The sequence below is a fragment of the Drosophila nasuta genome, chromosome X (assembly GCF_023558535.2).
Source record: "Drosophila nasuta strain 15112-1781.00 chromosome X, ASM2355853v1, whole genome shotgun sequence".
NCBI lineage: Eukaryota > Metazoa > Arthropoda > Insecta > Diptera > Drosophilidae > Drosophila > Drosophila nasuta.
In genome coordinates, this window is record NC_083459.1 from 10,911,779 (window position 1) to 10,935,154 (window position 23,376).

The following is a 23,376-nucleotide window of genomic DNA, read 5'->3' on the forward strand; positions in this document are numbered from 1 at the left end:
TCTTTTTCTAGTCAAACATACTACAGTTTTCCTTTACCTTCTCGTTCTCATTCCCTTGGTTCTTCGATTCTCAAACTCAATCACGATTCATATTCCCAGCTGTCATGAGCAGCAATTAATCTATCATTATTACGTAGTAGTTCAATTTGATGCGAAATTTGATGGCATACTCGTATTTTGGACAAGAATCGAACTTGAATCGTATTCGTGCGCAAGTTGTTAACTTCGAGTTTTAATAATAATTTCTAAATGATTACATAATACATCAAATTCTATATGTACGTATTAATTGGGCGATTTGTAACGAAATACCTTTTCAAAACTAAATTATTTAATCTTTTTGGGATGTGGTAATTGTGGTAATCTATCAAATTGGTTATGATTGTTTGAAATACTTCTTTTTTATAAACTGAAGTTTGTATAGTTAATAAAAGAATATGAAATATTTCAACATTAATTATACCCTCTTCAGATTGGACTTTGGGTCTTCTGTAGATCTATGCAACGGACAGAAGGTAGCATCTTAGACCCCATCATAAGAAAAATGTTACAAGTTATCCAGAAATCATTTTATATGAAACTTGGTTGGTTTGGTTGACAATTTGGTATATTTCGTATCATTTGGTATATTTCAAATATAGTAATACATTGATATACGAAATGTATCTTATTTGAATATATATTTCATTATTTTTTGTATATTTATTTGCAATACTTTAACAAAAATACTTTTTTCGCCTTGTTATGCCTTTATTGGATATCTCACAGTCGAGCACACTCGATTCTAGCTTTCTTACTAATTATTATTAACCGCCTCATGTCTGCTTCAAATTATTAGTTACAAAACTGAAGATACCTGATGATGACAGACACTTTTCTATACGCTAACTATAGGTTCAGCTGCATTACTAAAAATAATTTCTTTTCGGATGAGTGCTTTAGTTATCAGGTATATAACTTTGTTGCTGAAAGTGAAGTGGTATTCAAGTATTTGATTGTAAATGGGAGAAGACAAGGAAATACTAATAAATATTATTTATATGACATAGATAACAACAAAGCTTTGATAATTTATAAAAGAAATTGACTGATATTGCTGATATCAGCATTTGAAATATAAATGAACAAAATGTATATTGTTTGAACAGATAATTGTTTAGATTGCAACTAATGAAGTTAAAAAATATTAAGCAGTCAAGAGGCGTCTCGATTTCGTAATGCTATCGATCAAATACGCTTGAAGTGTATTAACCGCGTTGACATTGCATGCGACGATAACAAGTTTCCGTTTAAAGAAAAACAACGAGTTGATTGATGTGTTTTCTATTATAATTTATGCAAATGTAAAACGTACATTATTTATTAACACAAAAAAAAGTATTTATACAATACATACAAAAAAATGAAAAAAAAATAGAAACCAGCTTATAGAAGTTCACCCACTGGCTTAATGGTGATCTCGTGCACTTGCATATGAGGAGGCGTGGAAAGGGTGAACAACACTGCCTGTGAAATGTCCTCTGCCTTGAGCATCGTATCACTAGCCGAAGTACGCACTTCATCCGGCACGATCTCCGTATCCACAACACCAGGACTCACACTCTAAAAACAAATTTAATTGACACATTTAGAACAGTTCTTAACACTCAGTTCTCAGCACCTTACCGTGATCTTGATGCGAGTGCCCAGACCCAGGAATTCCTGGCGATACATTTCAGTCAATGCCGTGACCGCATGTTTCGTGGGTGGATATACATTAAACTCTGGGGCTTTGCCAGCCGTGGGAGCAAACAATTTATGCCCGAGAATGCTGTTGATGAGCACCACATGACCATCGAAGTTGCGCTTCTTCATCGAGGCAAAGGCTCGCTGAGTGCACATCACAATGCCCATGATGTTGGTCTGCACAGTTTGTTGGACCTGTGAGATGGGCATATCCACCAGTCGGCCATCCTGTAGAGTGCCAGCATTGTTGATCAGTATATCAATTCCGCCCAGCTGCTGCTCGATCGCATCGAAAGCCGTCTTAACTGAAGCCTCATTGCCCACATCGCATTGGATTGGAATCAATTTGTCTCTGCGTCCAGCTGGGACTAACTTTTGCAGTTCCTTCACACGTTCCACGCGTCGCGCCAGTCCTACCACAATAAGGCCAGCGTTGACCAGGTCCACGACGATCGCCGAGCCAATTCCCGAACTGGCCCCGGTGACGACGGCAACGCGATTCTGCCAACGATCCATGATATTTGCTCAGTAAGGTCGAAATGTTCAAGTCGATCTGTGCTTGGAAAGCGATCAACTAACTGCTTTTATAGTGGCTGAAAAGTAGTTGTTTGTTTAATCTTTGTGTGTTCTCATCAAACCAGTTGGGTGCACGACAAACGTTAAGCGGCAAACGTGATTGCGAGTGAAATAATTGATAAAAGGTTATACTTTTACACTCATGAGTGTTATTCTGGTCAGTTCTACGAGTATTTTTGCTAGTTTTAATAGTCGAAATATAACTGCGTCATGATGACGACACACAATGCACCTTTCCTACGTTAATGACGAGAAAATCGCTACGTAATGAAAACAAAATATTTGTTTGCCAAATCTAATTGCTGATATTTTATGACGTATGGCTGTAGACATTTTTGCACTTATGATAATAAAAAAACAAGTACGAAAGCTACAGTCGAGTGTACTCGACTGTGAGATACCCGCTACCCATTTTGAATAAAAGAAATATACTTTGCGGTATTTTTTCCTCAAAAAAATACCGAATATACTACAAAAATACTAAAAAATATACCAAATTGTATATTTGGTACATCGATATAGTACCGCATTCAAAATATGCCATAGACGGCACAATATACCAGATTGCCAGCCAAACCAACTAAGACCCATAGTAAGTAGGCATTTTTACCCATACAAAAGTATTTCTTTAATAACTTCGACAATTTCTATCTGATCGCAACCAAATTTTCAGGAATCATTACTACTATAGTAGTTATTGTATATACCAAAATCTCTACTCTAGCTTTAAAATTACGCTTGTTATTTTTTTGATTTGCGGGGGCGGAAGTGGGCGTGGCAAAAATTTGAAACAAACTTGATCTGCGTGCAAACATAACAAATGATGTCGAAAAGAAATTATAGCTCTATCTTTTATAGTCTCTGAGATCTAGGTGTTTATACGGACAGACGGACCGACGGACAGACAGACAGACAGACAGACAGACAGACAGACAGACACACAGACGGACAGACGGACATGGCTAGATCGTCTCGGCTGTTGACGCTGATCAACAATATATATACTTTATAGGGTCGGAGATGCCTCGTTCTATCTGTTACATACATTTCCTGCCGGCACAAAGTTATAATACCCTTCTACCCTATGGGTAGCGAGTATAAAAATAGGCATTCTTGGTTAAATGATTCTATATATCAGGTTTGTGATTCTCTACATTTTATGAAAATAATTTAGCAAATTAAATGCATTATTTTTAATTTTATTGGCTAATGATATTTATTATTTAAGAGTAGCTTGAGATTTTCTAAAGTTTGATTTGATTTCGTTAACTTTCGAAATTTTTAAACGGTTGTGTATTAAGATAACTGAAATAAAGGAAAATATATGAATAATTAAAATATTCAACTTCAAAGTCCAGAAGACTAAGCTATGAGTTTAACACTAGACTTCACAAAATATCTATTAAGGATGTTCTATAAATATGGTCAGAGGTAGAGAGAGCTTTTAATAGACACTCCAAATTTATATCAGTCTTTCGATAATTCCGTATTCTTAACATCAGCATTAATGTTTGTTACCATACGGTAAGAGTTACAAGTAAGAAAGCTACAATCGATTGTATCGATAGTGAGATACCTGCTACACATTTTGAAAAAAGCAGAATAGTACGGTATTATTCATAAAATCCTCCAAACACAGAAAATTAGCAAAGGTTTTTGGTTCATTGCTATAGAACCATTGAAAATATACCATAGAGTTCAAAATATACCTCATTTTCTGTCAAAGCAACTAAGACACCTAGTAAATATGCCTTTTTTGCTGATACAAAAGTAATTTTTTTCGTTATAGTTTTAAAACTACGCTTGTTATTGTTACTTTTAAATTCAGCATTACTATTTGACATACGGTATTTATTTTAAGACTAAAAAGTGTTCAGTTTGTAAACTCAACTGCCTTTTCTGTTTATTAACTAACATTAAATAAATTCAACTCTACTTTATTTGGTTAATAATATTAATGAAATGCCTATAACCGAATCGAGAAAAATATAAACTTGGAACCACGAAAATAATGATTCCGGACAGTTCTACTAACTTCCAGAATTTTGTAGCATATTTTTAGGCTAATTTTAAATTTATATTTTAACATATATCAATAAGATAGAAAGTACGATATAGTCGAGTGCGCACGATTGTGATATAGCCGCTAAATTCGAGTGTGCTCAACTGTGAGATAAACGCTACTCATTTCGAATAAAAGCAAAACAGTGCGTTACTATTCTTAAAATATACTAAATACCATTTGAAGCAAACTTGATCTGAACATTCATCCTTCTGCGAATTTTGGTACATACAATAATATCTTATAGATTCCTGAAATTTTGGATGCGAGCAGATATAAAAGGTCGAAGATATTAAAGAATATCTTTTGTATAGGGAAAACGTCTACTTACTTCGGATCTTAGAAACTTTGGCTGACATTCTGGTATATTTTACACTCTATGGTATATTTCTAATGTATTATATATACCTAAAATAGCTTTTGGTTTTCTTTTTGTATTTTTGCGGTATATTAATTTGGTATATTTTAAAATTTATACCGCAATATCTCGACTGCAGCTTTCTTACTTGTTGTAGTATTTAAGGTTCAAGAAAATCTATAGCTAAATGAAAAGCTGATTAGTTAAATTGAGTTGTATAATTTTTTTTATTAAAATAAAACTTGATTTCCCTAAGCAGCAATATAAAATGATCGTTTAAAATTAAATGTGTGACAAGATAATTTTTATTGTATAGCTTATTAATAAAAAATATAAACAAATAGCATCTTATACAAGTTCACCCACTGGCTTAATGGTGATCTCGTGCACTTGCATATGAGGAGGCGTGGAAATGGTGAACAACACTGCCTGTGAAATGTCCTCTGCCTTGAGCATAGTATCTTTAACCGAATCACGAAGGTAATCTGGCACTATCTCTGTATCCACAACCCCCGGACTGACACTCTGAAAGAAATATAAATCATTGCAACAATTGTCAAGCAGTAAGTTTAACAGTCTTACCGTAATTTTGATGCGTGTGCCCAGACCCAGGAATTCCTGGCGATACATTTCAGTCAAGGCAGTGACTGCATACTTGGTGGGTGCATAGATATTGTTCTGTGGAGCACTGCCAGCAATAGGACTAATCAACTTGTGGCCTAGAATGCTGTTGATGAGCACCACGTGACCATCGAAGTTGCGCTTCTTCATCGAGGCAAAGGCTCGCTGAGTGCACATCACAATGCCCATGATGTTGGTCTGCACAGTTTGCTGGACCTGTGAGATGGGCATATCGACTAGTTGGCCATCCTGTAGAGTGCCAGCATTGTTGATCAGTATATCAATTCCGCCCAGCTGCTGCTCGATCGCATCGAATGCCGCCTTAACTGAGGCCTCATTGCCCACATCGCATTGGATTGGAATCAATTTGTCTCTGCGTCCAGCTGGGACTAACTTTTGCAGTTCCTTCACACGTTCCACGCGTCGCGCCAGTCCTACCACAATAAGGCCAGCGTTGACCAGGTCCACGACGATCGCCGAGCCAATTCCCGAACTGGCCCCGGTGACGACGGCAACGCGATTCTGCCAACGATCCATGATATTTGCTCAGTAAGGTCGAAATGTTCTAGTCGAACTGTGATTCCACTGAATACATCCAACTGGTTTTATAGTTATTTATTGTGCTTGATCATTAATCGTTTATAATCACGGCAAACAATGACGGTGTGAATATACGTAATAATTGATAAAAGGTTTACTTGAACTTATGAGTGTTGTTCTCGTCACTTCGATGAGTATTTTATGCCCGCTACTTATAGGGTAGAAGGGAATTATAACGATGTACCATCAGCAAATTTAAATAAAAAGACAGAATGAGGTATTTACAGCCCGAGAAGATATAGTCATGTCTGTCTGTCTGTTTATCAGTTTCAACACCTAATTTTTAGAGAATACAGGAGAGTAATTCCTAACCAATAAAAACTACAACACGAAATTTTAGAAGGCAATCTAATTGCTTTGGTGGAATATCTGTTATTTTTTAGACTATATGGTATATTTTTAATGTAGTGGTATATACCTTTAAATATTTTTTTAGTATATTTTGACGGTCGCACAAGTTTGCTTTTGTTAAATATGATTAGCGGGTATTTCACAGTCGAGTATTCACAACTTTAGCTTTTTAACTTGTTTCTATTTCACCAAGTTTAAATTCTACTCTGTCATGATGACGACACAAAGTGAAGTTTTCATCTACACTGAAAGCGACAAAAATCGTTACGGCTGCAAAACAAAGTAATTGTTTGCTGAAGCTAATTTGTGATATCTGATGACGTAATAATGTTGTGATTATAAAGTACAATTGATAAAACATAAAATTTATGAGATTGTTCATATAAAGCTATTCATTGATGAAATATGATTCAGCTAATTAATTTCACAGTGTTTAGTCGACTTTTATCAGTCATTGACAGATTTTTTTATAGAGTGAGGTGATTAAATTTGATAAGAAAATATATTAAGTGGAATGAGCAAACAGGTTTGTTAAGATAACTCTCGAATTAAATGTGTATTTAATACTTTTGTATAATGGGAAATAAAAAATGAAAATAAATGAATTGCTTAATAAAAATAACTTTAAAGCTTCTACATATATCATATTCAATACTTATGTTTTGTAATAGCATTCGTATAGGCATTTTTAACTTGTCTAAGTCCCAAGTTCGCATACATATAGTACATACATAAGTGGCAAGCAGTCAACCTAACAGCGATAGACATGAAATATAATCTAATCGTAAACAGAATATTTTGCTTATATATTTTTGCCCAACATCTTATCTAACTTCAAGAAATCTCACAAAACTGGAGACCCACCCTTTCTAGATGATTTCAAAGTGCAGAATTCAATATTCAGTCGAAAGGAATGTTAGCATAGATTAAAGTTTCTGTTCATTATAATTATAGTTTTTTTAATAATGTCGAATTGACATTTTGGATACATAGTGTACTTTTTTTTTTTTAAATTATAATTATTTGCTTTGGATGCCACTTTGGATATTGTATACATAGTACAAAATATATCAGTTTGCAAAAAAGGAAGTGCTATCTACAGAACATTATAGATCTATCTTTTAGATGGATTTTTATGCAGATCAAGAATGTATGTAATATATTTTAATGAGCACAGAGTTTTCAACCTACATGCAGTTAAGAAACAACTTTAAACACACAACAAATGTGTACCTCAAAATACGAGCGCAATCTTGCTAGAAAAAAAGATTATGATTCATTGAAATATTTAATATGTGATAAGGTAATTTTTATTGTGTTCATTTATCTTAGCAAGATGTGAAATGTTAATGAGTTGATTATCGCTGCAATGAGATAATTAAGACTCAGGTAGCATCTGTTATATAAAGTCGACATTTTATATTATATTTTAATTCTATTCAACTTTATTGCAAGGTGAGCTTAAGCAGGTGATACAAAAAAAAAAACAATAGCAATGCGTGCATTTTTAAGTGAAATGAAATATACAAATATATTAAATTAAAATAGTTCGCCCACTGGCTTGATGATCATCTCGTGGACTTGCATATGTGGGGGCGTGGCCAATGCAAAGTGCACCGCCTGAGCAACGTCCTCGGCTTTCAGCATCGTCTGTTGAACTGCTTCGCGCACACCATCGGGCAATATCTCCGTATCCACAATGCCAGGACTAATACTCTGCAAGTAAGTCAAATGAGTCAGGGAGAAATCTTACTGCAAAGCAGCCGAGTGAGCAGCTTACCGTGATCTTGATGCGAGTGCCCAGACCCATGAACTCCTGGCGATATATCTCGGTCATGGCGGTCACCGCATGTTTGCTCGGAGGATACATATTAATCTGAGGTGCAACATCAGGCGTGGGTCCAAACAACTTGTGGCCTAGAATGCTGTTGATGAGCACCACGTGACCATCGAAGTTGCGCTTCTTCATCGAGGCAAAGGCTCGCTGAGTGCACATCACAATGCCCATGATGTTGGTCTGCACAGTTTGCTGGACCTGTGAGATGGGCATATCCACCAGTCGGCCATCCTGCAGAGTGCCAGCATTGTTGATCAGTATATCAATTCCGCCCAGCTGCTGCTCGATCGCATCGAATGCCGCCTTAACTGAGGCCTCATTGCCCACATCGCATTGGATTGGAATCAATTTGTCTCTGCGTCCAGCTGGGACTAACTTTTGCAGTTCCTTCACACGTTCCACGCGTCGCGCCAGTCCTACCACAATAAGGCCAGCGTTGACCAGGTCCACGACGATCGCCGAGCCAATTCCCGAACTGGCCCCGGTGACGACGGCAACGCGATTCTGCCAACGATCCATGTTGCTGATGCTGATGCTGATGCTGTTTATGATAATCGACAACCAACTGGGCGAAAAACTTACGTGTGTCTGAGCATCTGTTGAGTTCGCTTGATGTTTTTTATACTTGTATGTATGATCGGAGAGCGAGTTGCTTTGAGTTGATTGCTGGGTCGCGAATATGTGCACATGTTAGTTTCAATTGCATTAATTAAGCTAGTTTATAAACAGAGCACGCTTTCCGATGGGCGTAAGTTATTGCTTATGATTCTCAGAGAGTTGCATTGTAACGAAACGCTCCATTTTTAGTTGCTGACCTATATAATGAATCTCTTTTTTTCTTTTCCCTTTCTATAGCACTTATCAGTATTTGTATTTTAAATCTTAATAGAAATGTTATGTGACGTGAGCATTTGTAGATGTTGTTGTGTATGAATAGCGTTTATTTGCTGGCAATCAAAATGTTTAAGAATTCATTGTCTTTGTTTTCAGCGCGTGTCATGAATTGAATTATATTTTTTGCATTTTATTTGGCATTTATGTGTAAACAAATTGACAATAAACACGTGTATAAAGTGGGGAGCAGCTTATGCTTTTAATTGCTTGTCGCTCTTTATTTTTTCGAATGATTATTCCAATCATCCAATCCACAATTCGATTGTTCAGTAGTTCTTAATGATGTCGTTAAGGCTACTTTCAGCATTTCATTTAAGCAGTGAAATAAATTGGCTTAGCACGTAACGTATTTCACAGTCGAGCACACACGACTGTTCGTTAGCAAAAGAACAATGAATAATAGTAAGTCAGAAAGTCAGAAAGTCAAGTGGTATTTTTGTTAGTTGCCATATTACTGATTACTACTATCAGTTAAAGAGATAATAACTGCTCGTCTATCTACCACTTCAACTTTAAGTACTACTTGTGCTTTCATACTCATAGCTTAGCTTAGCAAGCTGATAAGTTTGAGTGACAACTGAATATGTAAATAACTATAAATTATCCAGGTCACGCATTTCAGCCTAAGCATCAGCTACTAACTTGAGCATGACTTCTCAAGCGACTACCTGAGTGGAGATAATAGTTAATAGCGGTTTGTATACCCTGTAAGTGTCAGCTTATAACAATCTGTTTAATAAAACTGAAAGCACAAACTAAATATAAAAATATTGAAACTTAAATCGGAATTTATATAAATTGATATATTTATTTAAAAAATTCTAAAATATACCAAAGTCTATTTTTTGCTACTTAAACAAATTACTACATTAAAAATATACCATATATTGAAAATATACCCGATTGCCAATCAAAGTAGAGCTTTCTAACAAATTTTAGATCCGTATAAAATTTGTTTACTAAAACTGAAAGCACAAACTTAATATAAAAATACATACATTTTAATCGATATTTATATAAATTGATTTATTTATAAATTCATTTCTTCAAATAATTAAAAATTCTGAAATATACCAAACACTTTTGGTCATTCGATATCTTACTATATTAACAATATACCATACTGAGAACCAAAGTAATTTATATAAATTGATATGTTTATGAATGTATTTCTCCTTATTCTTTATTAAATTGAAGTGACAGAATTGTTTAATATATTCTACAATTGTAATCGACCTAAAATTCTTATTTTCTTCTTTCTTTCTTTTCGAAATTTCTATAAATGAATAATTTTATAAACGCATTTCTTCTAGTAATCACAGGGTATCTTTGCGATTACTACCTCGCAATCTCAAGTGGCCAATTATTTAACGACAAGTTGAGTCGGTAAGCAAGTCATTATTGAATTAATAACAAATGTATATTATTTGCATATGCATAAGCAATTTGCATGTGATGATTCGAATGCCACAAATGTACAAAAAAGAAAAAAAGAAAACAATAAGAATTTTTCCCGTACGTTCGTTGCTTGTTGACTGCTTGAATTGTGAGTGTGTGTGTGCAAACTATGAATATTTCTTGGCCCACTTCGGTGGCAGGGCTCAGCAAACAGTTGCGTGGCAAGCATTCGCGCCACGTGCCTTCGTTGTATTCGCAAATTGTCCAGAGATATCTTGACTGAACTCAACTCAACTAAACTGAACTGCTGCTGTTGCTGACCCTTGTCTCTAGCTCTCTTCTAAGCGCAGCCTATAAAACTACTTATTCCCTTCGCACACTCGAATCCACTACTAGACAAAGACCATCTCCTTTGTGTGTGCGCAGAAGGTATTGACCTGGCACAAGTTCAAATATTTGTTAAGTAAAGAGCTGCTGCTGCTGCTGCTGCTGCTGGGTTATAAAGTGATATTGACTATGGCCACCGACTTGTGCGGAATATGAGCAGCTCTCTATGTGTGGCTACAACCATTCACAGAGACTGAGACTGTTTGGTTTGCTCTTATTATATGCTGAGTAAGTATAATTTTGATTCGATTAATTGCACTAGACTAGCTTACACCCTGTAAGAAGTACCAGATCGAGATAGTGGACACGTTTGATTACAATTTTCCTTTTGTATTGATGTTCTAATTTAATATTAAGGAAATAAAGAGAAGTCTTATATTTCAAATATAAATAAAAAAATGTTCAAAAGTGTACATTTTCTTAAGAATTGATTTCTTTAAAGCATTTATACGTATCTATTTTGACAATTACATCACGTTACATCAAAATAATTTATGGAAGATTCTCAAATACGATCTAGAAGTTACGCAGAGAAAATCTTGCGTTAATTATTCGAATTTAATCCGAAATAATTTATTGGATTATGTTAAATCAAATACAAAATAGGTGACTTTTTCATTACAAACACTTTGAAATTCTCAGATTTCAATTTAAGGCCATATTAATGTTAATTTTTTTTTGTCAATTTCACTGAATATGAAGTGTATTAACTTATTATTAAATACTAGATTTGATATAATAAATAAATAAATATATCTAGCGAGAAATGACTGTGAAAAAAAATAAACTAAGGCAATTAAAAAAAAAGTAAATGTTAATGTTACCCATATTAGGTTTTTGCAATTTTTTGCATAATTATACTTACGCAATTCATTCGAATCACATAACAAATAATTCGCGATAAGCGCTATCAGCAAAAACCATGTTTTATACATTAAAATTATATTAGATGAGATTTATAACTAATTATAGGCGATTAAGATTAAATGTATTTCTTTATATTCGAGAAATTTGTTTCATAATTTGCCATTTTAATCTTTTAACCTATTTAGCTATTTAATTCTTATTTACTTAAAAAAAATCCAGGCTAAAATGAAGTTTAAAATACTTAACATGGATCTTATTTCTGTGTGTACACAAAATATATTATATTTTACTTAAGCTTAGCAATGTTTCAAAAATATATATTAAATATTTATTTCAAACGTGCCGTGGAGTTCAGTCAAATAACAAAAGCAAAGGGCAAACAATCTATCTTCGATCTATACTTTGGGAAGTTAGCTCCACTCTGTTACCATTAAACATTTTGTTTCTATAGCTAAGAAGCCAAAGAACAAAAGTCCAAAGCCAATAATAGCAGAAAAAGAGGAAGGCAAATAGCAAGTTGTGAAACCAATGATGAAAGACATAAAACAGAATTCAATAAACAAATATAGCATAAGTAACATACAAAAATGAACATGGAAAATAAAAAATAAATAGTGAAAGGGGATATTATATTAATGCACAATTGGGACAAAGTAAAAGCTGCTTAGAGAAACAAACACAGATATTGTTCAACTATAAACTGATAATTATACAATGTGGAGCAACTAAAATCGTCTTCAATTTGACGTTTGGTGGATTACAGGGTATTTACAGGTCAGTCGATTATTGGGGTGAATACGATGCTTGCATTGTGCTTGGATTCTTACGCTGCCTTGTCTTGGACAGTCCTTATCCTTGCCAGTAGAATTGTTGGCTGGCTACTATGTTAATTTTTTAAAAGGACATCAACTGTCATGATGCAGCGCAGATGATAATGACGAAGACGTGGCGCAGCAAGCAACAACAACAACAACAAGAAAAACAAAGCGCACAATAATAATGAATGTTGTTTTTTATCTTGTGCAAAGCATGAAATGCAAAACACTTGAACTGAGTGGAAACGAAGGCAAAGGCAAAATAAGCAACAAAATGCGAAACAAAACAATTCAGAACAGAATATGTACAGTGAAAGAAATTCGAACAGGATTTTAATCTTAACATTTTAAAATAGTTTTTATGTAAAAGAATTCAAATGGGTATAATATTGTTCAATACAGTATGAAAATATACGAAACTGATGTGACCTAAATGTACTAAAATATACCAAAAGGTGCATGTGATTCAAATAATGGCATATCACTAAGTTCTTAATATACCATTGAGAACAAAATATACCAGATATTCAATCAAAGCCACGATAGCTGCAGTTAGATATAAGAATTTGATTTTTGATTTTTATGATCCTCAAAGGAGTGAAAAAGTAAACAAATTCTTTCACAGATACAATGAACATGTAGAATTATTTTATTCTATTATTTTTAAATTAACAATTAATGCTCTGGGTTTAATTTTGATTCTTGGATTTGGAATATTTCCCGTGCCTATGAGCTTAAAATATATAATTTCAAGAATTACAATTACTCGTATAATGGTCTTTTTTCTAGGCATTGAGTTGAATTTTACATTTACATTTCATTCGACAGGCTTTTTCTCTCTGTGTATGTACATATACATAGTAGTGTGCACACAGAGACGTGCATAGAGAAGCTGGACGAAGAAGAAGGAGATGAGAACGCAAAACGGCGGTGTTGATAATGACAGCAAAGACAAAAGCTTTGCACACCATCCTACTCATCCTAATGGGACGAGCATCAGTAGCAGCATCAGCATCAGCATCAGTAGAAGCAGAATCAGAAGCATCAGCGGGTCTCAGTCTAGAGACGGATGACTGTCAGACTGTGTCCCTGTTCATATCCACGTCGACGTCGACGTCGTCGTCCACATTCACATCCTCGTCTGTCCATGCCCATGTCCTTGGCGATGCTGCAGCAGCGGCTGTTCTAGTTAAATTGCCTGTCCTCGGCGACGCCGACGCCGACGCCTGACTTTGTCGTTGTCTTTGCTAGTAAATCAGACCCTAACAAACAATAAAAAAATACATACATTCGGGCAAATAAAAGCAGATACAACAGCAGCACAAGAAAAATAAAAAAAACATACACAAAGAGATTTAAATAATAATAGGGGAGGCGACAATTCGCAAAATGGCAAAGATTAAACGCTTTAGGTTTTTACTAATGATGCCTGCCAAAAAACGCACATAACAAAGTGAATTTGCACATATTCGTGGAGTGGAAAGCGGGGAGCGGAGAGTGGGCAAAGAGGGTGGCACTTCTGTTCCCCTGTTCCCCTGTTCCTCTGTTCCTCTGTTTATCCATGGAGTGCTCGACAATAAATCTGAAAATCAATCTCAGCTGACAACGAGATGTGTTCACTTTACAAAACAGATCATTATTTTCAAATCTTATTAAATTGTTTTTATCTTATTGTTTTTACTAATCTTCTAAAAGTATTTCGTAAAAGACATTACTAACTGATATTATCGAAATAAAACTGTTGTTAAAGGAAGTTCACAAATTTACAATCGTTTCATCAGTTTAAAAGCTTCTCTAATTTAATTTCATTCCATTGCTTGCACTAACATAGCATTTCTTTAAGGAAGCTGCAATAAGTTTCGTTAGTCCCCAATATTTATAACAAGCACATTTAATCTAAAACCATAAAAACAAAAAGTGTACAATAATCTAATCAATTGAATAGTTTCCTTTGAATATGTAATGTGATTTGTGTGTGAATGAAGTATTGATTTAATATTTCGTTTCATATAAACCATTTACATAAAAGACGTAAAAAGCAAATGCACTCAGATTAAATTTGTTTGAAATTTTTGCTACGCCCAACAAGCGTCATTTTGAAGATAGATTTTTTGGTAAATAAAATAATAATTATAGTCTTTATGTTTCCCAAAAATGTTGTTGCGATTAGATAAAAATTGTTATTTAAGATATACTTTTGTATGGGAAAAAATGTTTACGTAGTCCTGGTTGCTTTAGCTGACAATCTGGTATATTTTAGTACATCATAGTACATTTTGACTGCAATACTATATTAATATACTACATATATAATTTAGTATAATAATTTATGGTATATGTTTAATGTAGATCTATATTAATATACCAAACATAGCCTTCGGAATATTTTGCTAAAATTTTAAGAATACCGCACTGTTTTGCTCGTGTCCTTGACTGTAGCTTTCTTATTTGTTGTGTAGCAATAATTAATACATATAAATGTATAAAACAAATAGTTGAATTGGTTGTTGATGCAAACTTTAATAAAAAAAGTAGTTGTTTTTAATTTAAGGGCAAATGAGCGCAGCAAATGATTAAGGCTGTTAAATTACTTAAAAGTATCAATGTGTCTTCGTCAGTCGGTGTTATATTTGATGTTTATTGTAGCGAAGCAATGTAATTGTCGCGTAAGTTATTTTGAGAAGACAATTTCCAAGTCATTTCCTGCAAAATATTCATTTGAAGTGTTTTATTAATCGCAACAGAATCGATTATTGACGTTACGAATAAGTGGAGTGAACCGGTTTTTGTGGGTGTTGATTACTGTTGACTGTCGAATTGTATTGAGTCTGTTATCATTAGATTTACGGCTGGCTGTAAAATGTAAAAATAAAAGTACATAACATACTCCTATCATTAATTGGATTCGTGGCACGTTGTGCTGCCTTGTGTTATCTGGCGAACCTCGAATTTCACAACCAATGTCAATGTTAATGACTTGACTGACTTTTTGCACTACGATACGATAATTATGGAACCAACGCGAAGGGTCGGCAATTGCTACAAACATTTGCTACATCATTTTAGATATGTTGCGAGTGAATGTCTATTAAATTGCTGATCAAGATTAGTGTTCTAGTGGACATTACTTTTGTTTAAACAATGATAACGCTTATCTACACTGTAACAAAATTCCAGTTGCTAAAAGTAAGAAGATTTATGTTCTTCCTATAATAAGACCACTTTAAGATAAATTTATTAAAACATTTAAAGAAATAACCAGTTTATAGAGTTAAGAACATTCATTTTAAAAATTGTGTTTTTTAAATAAAGTAATAAAGTAATAAAGTACACTAAGAACATATGTAAATCTAATAAATGTCATAATCTTAAAATAATCTTAGTTTTATGTTACAATATTCTCGAATCCATCGAAATTCCTATAAAGGCGATTATTTAGTTATAAAATAGTAATCGATTAAGTCAGAAAAAAAGATGATGTAAAGTATTTTTATCTTTATTTTTTTTTGCATCTTAAGGTAATTAAAAGTATACGATTTTTTCATCTTTATAAGAAAGATGTATTATAACAAATGTGCTTTCTGTCTTCAAGATTTTCATGTTGAAAATCCGGAATCTTGATTCGATAATATTATTTTTTTTAGTGCAACTCTAAACTCTTTGTAGAATAACGAATTTGTAAAGACATGACAGACGCTAAAAGCGTTCTCTTAAATACGAAATGCAAATTGGATTAGCAAACTAATGCATTGCAATGCAGATCAGAGTGTCGTGCTGTCATGTGAGATTTTCAGGTGAATGTGCTCCAAAGCGAATTTGTCCCCAAAAACTTGGTTGTACGGCGTAGTGAGGGATTAAGTAAGCTAGTTAGATGCTTTTTCTAAAGCTATAAATATGAGAGAAAAACTCACTTTTGGGGTGCGCAATAAAAAGAAATCAAGGGCTGGGAGTCTAAGCTCAGTTAAGCAAGGTGCATGCTACTGCAAGAGTGTGGAGTGTGTCGAGGGGAAGGGGAAGGGAAGTGAGGCAAGCGAGCGACATGTGTCGCGCAGCAGCTGCAATGCCAGCGACGCCACTTGAATGCGCAAACACAAAGACTCGCATATGAGAGCACCGTTCCGGGCCCAGTCGGGCCTAGCAAGATGATGGCGGCGACACACAAACACAGTCTCACACACAGTCTCACACACTTTAATACACACATACACACACATGCAGAGACATGCACATAAACTTGAACATAATTCGCCTGCGTTGTCCTTGACGGAATCCTCTTTAACTCTAAGCTTGCCGACCAACTAGTCAGTCCGTCACTCAGTCACTCAGTCACTCAGTCAGTTGGTTGGTCGGGCAGTCATCCAGTCAGTTGGCCAGCTGTTTATACAAGTGCTGCTTTATGTACCGCACACAGATAGAAAGATAGACAGACCGACAGACATATAACTAGACATAACTACAGCTGTATATACTTATATACGCATATCCACACTTTATCCACATAACTTGCACCTATACGGCACATATGAGCAACAGAGATAGCAAGCGATAGAATGAGAGAGCCCACACACACACAAGCGAATATTTAAAAAGGACAATACGATTTTACTTTTTGTTTTTCCTTTGGTCCTCCTGGGTCAGTCCGTCAGTCAGTCTTTCACATGTCGGCTGGCCGCTTTACTTTTGCTTATTACAAATGGTTGGGCAGCACATAAAAATATGGAAAAGAAGCAAGAAAAAAGAAAAAAACAAAGAATAAAGAAATGGAATTTCTTCTCCTGCCATCGTTGGAAGAAGTAAAACTTGCTGCTTAAATTCACTCATGTGAAAAATTTGAAAACGTCCAGTGAAATGAAACGAACTGCGTTAAAATGAAAATGACAAATAAAAAAAATTAACCATGTAAAATATTCAACGAAACTGAAACTACCCTATTTAATAATTCATAAATAGCAGACCCAGATTGTATCTAATCTATTATTTTCGGTGTTGATAACTTTTTGTTTTCGTTATCTATAATAACAAGTAAGAAAGCTACAGTCGAGTGTACTCGACTGTGAGATACCCGCTACCCATTTTGAATAAAAGAAATATATTTTGCGGTATTTTCTCAAAATATACCAAATATACTGCAAAAATACTAAAAATATACCGAATGGTATATTTGGTATATCGACATAGTACCGTATTCAAAATATACCATAGACAGCACAATATACCAGATTGTCAGCCAAAGCAACTAAGACCCCTAGTAAGTAGGCGTTTTTGCCCATACAAAAGTATTTCTTTAATAACTTCGACAATTTGTATCTGATCGCAACCAAAATTTCAGAAATCATAAATACTATAGTTAATATTGTATATACCAAAATTCGGAACTCTAGCTTTAAAATTACGCTTGTTATTCGATTTTTTTGATTTGCGGGGGCGGAAGTGGGCGTGGCAAAAATTTGAAACAAACTTGATCTGCGTGCAAACATAACAAATGCTGTCGAAAAAAAATTATAGCTCTATCTCTTATAGTCTCTGAGATCCAGTGTTTCATACGGACAGACGGACAGACGGACAGACACACAGACGGACAGACGGACATGGCTATATCGTCTCGGCTGTTGACGCTGATCAAGAATATATATACTTTATAGGGTCGGAGATGCCTCCTTCTACCTGTTACGTACATTTCCTGCCGGCACAAAGTTATAATACCCTTCTACCCTATGGGTAGCGGGTATAAAAAGTTGTGGGCTCGATAAAGTTATGATATAATAGATTGTATAATAAGCAATGTCTGCTTCAGGAGTTTGTAGGTCAACTGATGTTACGGAAGATAATAATAATAATAATAATAATAATAATAATAATAATAATAATAATAATAATAATAATAATATAATAATAATAATAATAATAATAATAATAATAATAATAATAATAATAATAATAATAATAATAATAATAATAATAATAATAATAATAATAATAATAATAATAATAATAATAATAATAATATAATAATAATAATAATAATAATAATAACAATAATACACATACATAATAACACACACAACATAATAATAATAACATAACAACACACACATATATAATAACACACATAATAATAATAATAACACACACACATAATAACACACATAACACAATAACATAATATAATATATATATACACATAATATACACACACACATAATATATACACACATAATAATACATACACACACATATAATACACACAATAACACACATACACACACACACACACACACATACACATACACACACACACACACACACATACACATATAATACACACACATACACACACACACACACACACATACACATACACATACATACATATATATATATATAATAATATAATATATAATAATAAAAAATAATATAATATATATATATATATAATAATATCAGTATCAAATACTACTCGAATCTTTATTCTTTTCTCGGCGTTTAAAAAAAGGGGCATGCCAAGCATCTCAAAAGAGCAACAAAATGTGAATCTGAATCCCAATCTGAAACAGAATCAGAATCAAAATGAGAATCCGAGTCAGAGGCAGAGGCTGAGTCTGAGTCTCAAGCAGAGTCAAAGACGGAAACTCACGTACGGCATATTAAATAAATTGGCATGGCCCTCGTAATGCGGTTGCTTGCGAAGGTGCCAGAGGGCGAAGGCAGGGAAGGGAGAGAGGGATGCAAGAAGCATAAGCTTAATATGCGTTCTCGAACTTGACTAAAAGCGAGTGATTATGCGGTCAACATGGTCAACTGCAACCAAGTATTTTACTACGAAAAGGGAAAGTTAATGCTTGTTAAAGCCATAAGTAGACCCGATTATCGGAGAGCACTTTAATGAGCTGTTGGCAAGTTATCGGCTAATCGATTGGCAGCAATTGCTGCTGGAAATTGTAGATAACAACACTCAAATTGCAATATGCAGATACATATATTGAGCTGATCCACCGGCAACGAGCAGAGCTTTTAGTCCTCTCGAGTGCTTTGGCCCAAGTGTGCGGCAATTGACACAAAAGTGGACAACGTCGACATCGAACTTTAACCACAATGCTCACACGCACACACATCGGTTTAGGCCAACTGCAATAACAAACTCTACTAAAAAAGTGGTAAAAAAAAGAAATAGAAATAGAAAATAAAACGACTGCAATCTTCTTGCCAATCCAATCCAATCCAACACCGACACAATTGAATTTATGTAAGCTCAGCGTCACGACTTCCCCAAACGTACATACTCGACACTGCGAATTGAATGCTAGACTGTGAGATACCCTGTAATTGAAACTACTATGCAACCTTCTAAAACAGTGTGTACGGTCTATGCTACCCCACACAGGAATGTGCTGTCCAGGGTATGCGAATCGCAAATGTGAACTCTGGGAATCGTGCTGCAAGCAAAAGCAAAGTTTGTCCTCACTGGAATTGGGAACTGGAGTCCTGCGTTGGTGTTGGTGTTTTCGGTAATTATTTTGCCACTTGTTCAAGTGCTCTCGGCACTTCTCGCCGAGCATCGTCGCTGGCAAAGCATTTGCCCATTTTTGGCCACGTTTTGTTGGCCAAGTTTATTTGGCCATTGCGTCTAATGGCGGGGGCAAAAGCAGCAGCTAAACAAAGACAGCTGAAACACCCAGTCGAGTCGAGTCGAGTCGAGTCGGGGACGGGTTGGGCGTAATGCGATAACTCTTATTGTCCATGTTGACCCCGTCCTTCATCAACAAATGCAACTGCTAACATATTTCAGACAACCCTTTTGCCACCTCACCTCGCTGCTCCCTTCCTGTTGCCCTGTGGCTCTATCATCAGCTAGGCTACGCCTTGGCTCTGGCATGCGTTTGTTTGCCAACTTGATGAACTATGTGCAGGATGCTTTTCCAGCTCCTTCTCCTGCTCCAGCTGATTTTCGCATTGCTGCTAGCTTTCGCATAGTTCAACTGGCAACCACTCTGCAATGAGTACAAACATTTTATACACTCACACACAGAGACAAAGAGAGGGTGGGGGTAAGAGCGAAATGTGCAGCGCACAAGTGGCTCAGGGTCAGATCATAAAAAATTAACACATTTGATCACACAGCTCTTACTTGTAATAACTCTTGGCCCACACTCGCTCCTCGAGGACTCATTCCAAGACGCATGCAACTTTGCTCGTGAACTATTCACAAGCAAAACATAAGAATAGAACTTTAAGCAAGCTCTGAGCTCTGAGCTCCGAGCTCCCAAGCTCAAGCTGCGTGCGTCAAAATGCATTTTCGCAAAATCACAAAAAATAGTTGAGGATTTATTTTTGCATATACATACATAACTTTAGAAATCCCCAATGCAATATTATTACTATTGCAAGCTTTACTCTCTCACTTATTTATCAATCGTGAATACTTTTTAATCGATATTCTTATCTCAACTCTGTTTAACAAATTAATCACGATCAAATTGAATTGGTCATCAGATTGGGAGATCCATCTTTTATTAAAAATAACATGGAAAAAAAAGTGGCAAATGATTATCATTTTTATGTTATAAATATATTATTGTTATTTTTATTTAGACCTATCAATTAAGTACACTGTTTTTATATTAAGTTTAGCTCAACTTCCCCAGTCTACGAAGAAGTTCTTCAAGTTGTTTTTCTTTTATGGATGAAGGTAATCTTATGTTCAGTAAATTAACTTATGCATTCCTGCAACATCCGTTGAGTGGCAGAAAATATTTAACATTTAGTATGGCGAGACAAAAAAAACATCAACATACTTTTATTTCTGAACCAAACTTTTGCATTGTGCTGCAACTCTAGCTTCAGCTTCACCTGCAGCCACGGTGTTTGTTAAGAATGCTTTCTCTTGCCCACCGGCTGCATATTTCTGCATTTCGGCAAAATGATAAATAATAAATTGTTTTATTAAATAAAATTGTCAAAACCTAATTGCCAAAAAACACTTAAATAAAATAAATATATACAAATTTGAAAAGGAATATTGTCGACTATCGATAGTTTTAAAATTACTATCGTCGATTATCGATGATTTCCATAGTTCTTCATGTGAAAAACCAATTGAAGTCAAATCGAAGTGAATTACATCGAAAATATATAAAAAATTTGTTTAGTGAAGAGGATTACTGTTGACAATCGATAGTTTTGAAATTACTATCATCAACAATCGATTGTATTTATATTACTATCGATGAATTCGTTAGTTCTTCATCAATTTTTAGCATTTTAACTCCCGATATGACTGAAATGAAATGAAGTGGTTTAGTTTACACAATATTACTTTAAAGGTTTTATTTTTACCAAAGTAAAACAAATGCAATTGAATTAGTAGAAGTCGTGGAAAAGCAGTGTACAAGTATAGTTAATTTGAGATTGCTTTCTCAACTAGGATTTTGACGTTGCTTTGCGGCAGACTGAAATTCGATTTCGATATGAGGCAATGCCAAAAGAAAGATTGAAAGAAGGACAACAAAGGAACCATAATATGTGTGTTTAGTGAATGGTGATGGAGACGGTGTTTTCCAGCTGAAAAACTGTTGTTTTTCTCTGTGCACTGACCTTCACAAGTTTACTGACTTTTATATATATTTTTTATAAGGTTCAAAGGTTCAATAACGCAGCATGACAAAATTTATTGTCACTACGTGTTCAAAACGCACATTACTGGACAACGACCCACACACACACACACACACACACACACTGGCAAACACACACACACACATACATAACGGAAGATGACAGAACTTCATGAAGCATAAAAAAAATTTTGCAATGCGTAAATGTCAGATAAACCACACATAGACAATGAGGGCGAGCGAGCGAGAGAGAAGAATACATGTATAGTGAGAGAGAGAAAGAGAGAGAAGGAGAATGATACATAAATTGAGAATTGTTTCTTAGTTAAGTTTTTCGCAGTCTTATTATTGTTGCGTGTATTTTTTGGCTGGCTTACAGCTGACTAACTAAACTGAAATAAACGAAGCAAACAAGTTTTGGGCTCAAGTGGAGCTACTCGCTATCTCTTTCTCGCGCTTTCTGTCTGATGATGATGATGCTGGGAATGAACCGCTTGACTATGCATGAGCCTCAGGACCACAGCCACGCAGTGGTTACCATTTTACCATTTTGTGGGTCAGACCATCGTCATCGTCATCGTCATCGCCGTTGTCGTTGTCGTCAACGTTGTCGATTGCCAAATGAATTTTGCCAGCCAGCGAAGGTTGAAATTGGCTTTTGCCTTTTGGCGAACGTATTTTGAATTTTAATGTGGTATAGCCACATGGCATAGACGCAAAGCAACAGTGGTAACCCTTTTACCCTTTTTTTCTCTCTCTCTCTCTCTCGCTCTTTTTGTTTGTCAGTTCATACACACACACACACGCACACTGATGCTCAATCAAAAACACACGCACGCATCGAATGCGCATAAAATGTTAGCCGACTATTTCATTAGCAAAGCAGCCAAAGAGCATAAGAATTTGCCAAAAAGCAGTCTCGATTGCCAGAGACAAAGACAGAGCAAGACAGAGCAAGACAGGCAGACAGAAAGAGAGAGAGAGAGAGAGAGAGAGAGACAGAGGTAGTTGGTATAAACAAAAATGAAAAGGAATAGGAATGGCAGAGAAATCAACACATGCTTTCAACTGGCAGACGACGCACTACAAAAAGACCGCAATGCGATTGGATTAACATTTGCTGAATATCTATAGCATACTTATACGGGCCGCAGTCAGTCACTCAGTCAGTCAGTCAGTCAGTCAGCCTGTCCCCAGGCTGTCATTTAGTCAGCCAGTCAGTCCGTCGTTGAGGACTTGAGCGTGAGTGCGTCTTAGTTTGCGGTTGAACACTT

General features: G+C 35.2%; 3 protein-coding genes across 4 annotated transcripts; all 3 read right to left on the reverse strand.

Annotated features, from left to right (window-relative positions):
* Positions 1-1,328: 1,328 nt before the first annotated feature.
* Positions 1,329-2,291, reverse strand: LOC132795607 (farnesol dehydrogenase-like). The gene is made up of 2 exons (XM_060806404.1): positions 1,666-2,291; positions 1,329-1,602 (listed from the first exon to the last, which is right to left on the reverse strand). Exons 1-2 carry the CDS (start codon positions 2,239-2,241, stop codon positions 1,426-1,428), a joined length of 753 nt encoding a protein of 250 aa, XP_060662387.1. The 5' UTR covers positions 2,242-2,291; the 3' UTR covers positions 1,329-1,425.
* Positions 2,292-4,993: 2,702 nt separating this feature from the next.
* Positions 4,994-5,928, reverse strand: LOC132795920 (farnesol dehydrogenase-like). Its single transcript, XM_060806882.1, has 2 exons — positions 5,304-5,928; positions 4,994-5,246 (listed from the first exon to the last, which is right to left on the reverse strand). The coding sequence occupies exons 1-2, from the start codon at positions 5,877-5,879 to the stop codon at positions 5,070-5,072; spliced, it is 753 nt and encodes a 250-aa protein (XP_060662865.1). The 5' UTR covers positions 5,880-5,928; the 3' UTR covers positions 4,994-5,069.
* Positions 5,929-7,761: 1,833 nt separating this feature from the next.
* LOC132795606 (farnesol dehydrogenase-like) lies at positions 7,762-9,399 on the reverse strand. Of its 2 annotated transcripts, XM_060806402.1 has the most exons (3): positions 8,713-9,399; positions 8,074-8,659; positions 7,762-8,009 (listed from the first exon to the last, which is right to left on the reverse strand). In XM_060806402.1, exons 1-3 carry the CDS (start codon positions 8,817-8,819, stop codon positions 7,833-7,835), a joined length of 870 nt encoding a protein of 289 aa, XP_060662385.1. In that variant the 5' UTR covers positions 8,820-9,399; the 3' UTR covers positions 7,762-7,832. The 2 variants fall into 2 exon arrangements, with proteins under 2 accessions (XP_060662385.1, XP_060662386.1); XM_060806403.1 differs by having other exon boundaries at positions 8,074-9,399.
* Positions 9,400-23,376: the final 13,977 nt, after the last annotated feature.